Source organism: Amphimedon queenslandica, unplaced genomic scaffold (genome assembly GCF_000090795.2).
Source record: "Amphimedon queenslandica unplaced genomic scaffold, v1.1 AMPQUscaffold_10274_Cont17261, whole genome shotgun sequence".
Lineage (NCBI taxonomy): Eukaryota > Metazoa > Porifera > Demospongiae > Haplosclerida > Niphatidae > Amphimedon > Amphimedon queenslandica.
This window is the reverse complement of record NW_003549455.1, coordinates 439-6,045: the sequence shown is the minus strand read 5'-3', so window position 1 is coordinate 6,045 and position 5,607 is coordinate 439. Positions and strand designations below refer to the sequence as shown.

At 33.5% G+C, this 5,607-nt stretch overlaps 1 protein-coding gene across 1 annotated transcript; it reads left to right on the top strand.

Annotated features, from left to right (window-relative positions):
* Positions 1–1,455: 1,455 nt before the first annotated feature.
* Positions 1,456–4,104, top strand: LOC109590270 (uncharacterized; the record flags this gene model as incomplete). Its single annotated transcript, XM_020006193.1, has 6 exons — positions 1,456–1,639; positions 2,002–2,162; positions 2,480–2,628; positions 3,175–3,285; positions 3,517–3,623; positions 3,941–4,104. Coding segments are annotated over 6 exons (796 nt in total), but the record flags the coding sequence as incomplete, so codon positions are not given.
* Between the last annotated feature and the right edge of the window lie 1,503 nt (positions 4,105–5,607).

The window sequence follows — 5,607 nt, the reverse complement described above, 5'->3', positions numbered from 1 at the left end:
TACGGTAGATTGGTTTTAATTTTACAAATTTGTGGGTCATGTGCCATTCAGCATGTGCATAATGGTTCAAAATGGTTTGGTTTTATTCTGGCGAATGACTATATCAAAATGTTAAATTTGTCAAAATTTCCCCCTCCAAAATTACCAGCAACAATACAATACATTGTAGTATGGTGCGTGGGCGGATCAAAGGCGCCGCCAGTGCTACAACTTCCAATAACCGCACGGTAGGAAAATGTAGCACTGTGTGGAATATATAGTATTGCACAGTATAATATGTATGGGCTTTCCTGTTAACCACAAGCTTTGATAGAGGCAAATAACAGCCTCAGCTACATACACTAGACATTTAACAATAATAATAGTGATAAATGAGATCTGATCGTCTTGCGCTGGCCACCTGCGCGACTTTTGAAATTTCATTTGATCCGCCCACGCACCACTACAAACCAATCAAAGCACTGTTGATTCGTAGATTACGGAAATTATTGCACTCGGGACGGTCTCGACAAAAATGTAGCACTCAGCTTCGCCTCGTGCTACATTTTCCTCTCGACCGCCCCTCGTGCAATAATTTCCGTAACCTACTCTCAACAGTGCTTTAAGGTTACGGGATACAGTTTATGAATAATTAATTAGCTGTAGTTAATTGTTATTTTATTTGTTATCTTTTTAAAAATGACACTTCTTTCATTACTACTATCATTTTTAATGATTTATTTCTTATATAAGGTAATCTGTTCATCTTATACAGAATGACTGTACTTGATATAGGCTGGGTTAATTATAAACACTTATAAATCAAAAATCTCTAGTCCTGAACAACAAAAGTCTCTAAAACAAATGTTAGCTCGATCTTCTTGAGGCAAAAATGAAGGTCGTCACGATGAGATTTTTTGCTTTCTTTCTTCTTAACCTCAGAAAATCAGTCAAGAATGCTGAAAAAACGCACTAAAATGGCCGCCAAATAGATCTATGGTGTGACTATCTCCGTTTCTACTAAGTCCAGCCAAAAGAATGCCACGACACGACCTAGATATCAAACTTAGCAAAATATTTACTTGGAGAACCATGTAAAATATGGCCCAGTTGAGCTTATTTTTGATTTATAAAAGTCCATTCCTTTTGATGCAGGGCAGCGCATAGCCATAAATAGATAAGCCAATGAGATAACTCGTGACTCTCCACCCACTTTTTAAAATTACATTTTTAATTTTAAGGATCAAAAGATTTACGGTTAGAAAGGTATCCCGTAACCTTAACTAATACGTATTTCTAATGTACATGTACATGTAGGCCAGTCAGTGCTCCAGCAGTTCATCCTTTTACAAAATGATTTTTATTCAAACACTACTTGCATGTACTTATACATGTATACATGTACATGTACATGTATAGAATTATGCAGTATTATTATTATTAATGTACTGTATATTATTGTGTACATGTACATAGGCCAGTTAGTGCTCCTGCAGTTCAGTTTGATGACTTGTATGAGGAGCAGAGAGACATGCTCTCCCTCTCTTACCATTATCCTCTCAGTACACCACCCACCCATCACCACACACTCACCACTGGCCCTCATAACAATGGAGGAATCAACAGGAGGAGCATCATTAAGAAGAAGGGACATATTAAGGTAAGTGTATAAGGTTTAGAGGAGAAAAATAAATTAATAGCTACAGTGTCATTAGATATACATGTACGTTTACATTAAGCTGCACTATGAAGTACATGTACATGTACATGTACTGTGGAACTTTTGAATAATGAAACTTCTGGGACACTAAATTTTTTTATTGCATGGAAGGTTTCATTAAAGAGAGGTTTTTTAATTAATACGGAATGACATTAGTGCATCAAATTTTTTCAATACATAGAGGTTTTTTGTTACAGAGAAGTTCATTATCAGAGGTTCCACTGTACATGTACATGTATGTGCGTATGCAAAGTAGAGAAGGGCTACCATCACTTACTGTTCATGTCTTTTATTGTATTTAGGCAAAGTCTGTTCCTAGACTGCCCCCAATAGGAAGAAGTAGACCTGATTTTAGGACAGTAACTAGTAAGGACGTGAAGCAAAGATATAAAGAGGTTGATTGTTTGATTAAGAAGAAATCAAATAATGATTCATGTGACTGTGAAGTCTGTGCTGCTAACAGGTAAGGAGGAAAAATTAAAATGAAATAATTATATTTTTAAATGTAAAGTAATCAAAAATGTCCATTTTCACTATTAATAATAATTATGCATACAAGTATGCATAATACATGTACATGTACATGTATTTTTATTGCAATACAAATGCATGTACATGTAATTAGTATAGTACATGTACATGTACAGTACCTAAATAGCTTACATGTACATGCAGCTCTCAATGCATGGTGCTTTGACTGTTAAGATCATTTATTACTATTATTATTATTGATATTATTATTATTATCATTATTATCATTATTATCATTATTATTGGTAGAGGTGAAATCAAGAGACCAGATTACTTACCTGGTCTAACTGGTAAGACAGGTTTGGAGAGACTGAGAGAAGAAGCTGACAGGAGAGAAGAGGAACTAGCAAAACAACTTAGACTGGGACAACGTGTACTAGTACAAGTTAAGAAATCAAGTAAGAGGAGGAGGAGGAGGAAAGGATGTACATTGTATAGGCACTACATGTATGTGTGTATGTACATGTACATGTATATACACCATGTACATGTACATGTATTTTAAGGGAATCAGATTTTTTTATAATTAAATTGGTCATAACTCAAAAAATTAAAGTCAGAATCAGCTCAAATTTTCTAAATAGCATAAAGACATCAATATGTATCAGAAAATATAATAAAAATTTGGGGTGAATTCGAAGCCATTTTTTCGAGAAAAACCATGGGCTATAGCCTTGGGTATTTTTCAAAAATTGGCCGTTTTTAAAAAATGGACATAACTTTAAAAATTGAAGTCGGAATCAGCTCAAATTTTCTACATAGCATTAGGGCATCAATATACATCAAAAAATGTAATAAAAATTTGGGGTGATTGCAGAGCCATTTTTTGAAAAAAACCATGGGCCTATATTTATGCATCATTATACACTACATTGTTACACTACTAGTGATTATTATTATTATTATTATTATTATTGTTGTTGTTATTGTTATTATTATTTCAGTGTATGATTTGGAGCCACAGAAGCTAACTGGTGTTATAAAGTACATTGGTAAAGTAGACAAGGAATACGTTGATAATAGAATATATGTTGGAGTTAAACTTGATGAACCAGGTACTGTACAATAATGAATGTACAACTGTACATGTACATGATGTATAGCTGGTTTTAACTGGGCGATGAAAGTAATACCTGTACATGTACATTTATGTACATGTACATAATATTTTGGGGTCATTTTAATTCCAAAATGCCAAAGAAACTTTGCTATATTAAAGTGTTTTGCCCATCACTTTTATAATAGCAATATTGTGTGTATTTATTATTTTTTATTAATTCCTGTAGCTGGTAACATGAATGGTATTTATAAAGGAAAGAGATACTTTGAGTGTTCAGCAGGTCATGGTAGAATGCTACACATCACCAACGTACTAGCAGCAATGCCTAGACAAGTAATAACCACTCTACTGTATTACTACTAGTATCACTAATTTACATGATTCATAATTAATGTTGTTGACATACATGTACACATTTTTATTCTAACCACTCCACTAAAAACAGTTACATGTACATTATGGTAATTGAGAGAAATAGTATTGTGCCATCATGCAAGCTTCACTGTATGCTACTGGTAATAAGTTATGAGTTATTGATGGCATAGAGCTCCTGACAAGTATTTATTTTATTTGCTCCCTTGCACATTAATAAGTGCCTTTGTTGTTGTTATTATTATTATTATTATCATTGTTATCATTTTTTATTGCAGGGTATTGTGTATAAGCCGTTACAGTTTTCAATGGATTCTGGTAGCTATGAAGAAGAGAGGAAGCAACTACTCCAGTCATCATAGAAATAGCAACAAGAAGCAGAACACACTATAGACTAATGTTATAAAGTATCGTATACCATTTCATTGTATTATAGTTTTAATAATAACTATATAATGAATCCATCTATGAACAACAAAGGCATACGTTACTTAATATACATGCAATTTTGCATGTGAGGGTATCTTTTAGATTAGAAAAGTGGATGGTATATATTACATTGCCCAGCATGTAAGGTTAAGCATGTAGCTATTAGTTTTTCTGCCTGGGAGGTGCTCTGTTTCATTATGAATTTTGGGTCTACTAGACAAGCTTTTTTTTCAAGGAATGAGAAACGAATTAACCAATGGCTCATGCAGGTTTAAGGCTGGTTGAAAAGTATTTGTGTGCACAAATAAGCTGTGATACAAAAATAGAGCAGAGTTCATTCTTGCATTTATCATTGTGTTATGTATCACTTCCAGTTGCAACATAAATATCCTTCAGGCACATAGTACCCAGTCTATCAGGAGTCATGCAGTCTGCAAACAAAATGTAGTAGATCTATATTATTGTGTAAAATGAATAAGATGATAACACCAATTGGCACTTATAATCTTAACACAAATAATAATAAAAAGGAGAATGAAGAGAGGATAAAGTCAAAGAAGAGAGAATCACACAGGAGAGTAATTAATAATGAAAGCATGCACACACACTAAGGAATATTATATATGTACAACCACAAAAGGAGAGCACATGTAAAACCACAACTATAATTACATTTAATAAAATGGAATAATAACATAATTAAAATAATGCATGTACAGTACAGTGTATGTATGTAAGCATGATATCAAGGTAACACTCTGACAGTTATTCAAAAATTATTGACAGAAGTTTAACCAATATAGAGCACTATAACGTATTTGCTTATAGATTTAATTATAGAAATTAGTGGTGAATAATATTCACTATTGGTAGTGGTTTGTGTGGTTGTTCTTTTCTGTGTCTATCAATCAATGTCTTCTTTTGATCTTCAAGAGTATCCACCAGGAGAGTACTTTCAGTATTAATGTCAATATATTCAAGTGATGGATGGATGAAGATAGCTTCATATAAATGTTGTACTAGTTCTATCCAGTTAGGTTGAGATGACTCTGTAATAATATATATACACACTATCCTCAGTAGTCTGATGGTTGTATGTGACTGTAACATGTTAGTAACAGCAGGTAGTACCTGTTCATAAAACAATGGTGTCATTATTTGTTCCTCCTCTTTCTCACTACAGTTACTGTACGACTGATCTGGTATAAAGCTCATTTCAATTTCTGTGACATTGTTCTTTTGGGAGATAACATTAATAAAAGCTCTTACCTCTTCATTCAGTGGAATGGATACACTCAACTGCTGTAGACTGGTGTTGTGTATGAGACCAGTTGTTAGGAAGGGCAGGAATGAACTAGGAATTTCATCGCTAATCTCAAGGTATTTCAGTGTTTGGTTTTGTGTTAGCATGTCTTGTAGACTAGTACCCATACTGCTGGTATATACTTTCTCCTCTTTTATCTCCACACTCAGAGCTTTAAGTGTAGTATTGGTTTGTAGAATAGTAAATAGTTCA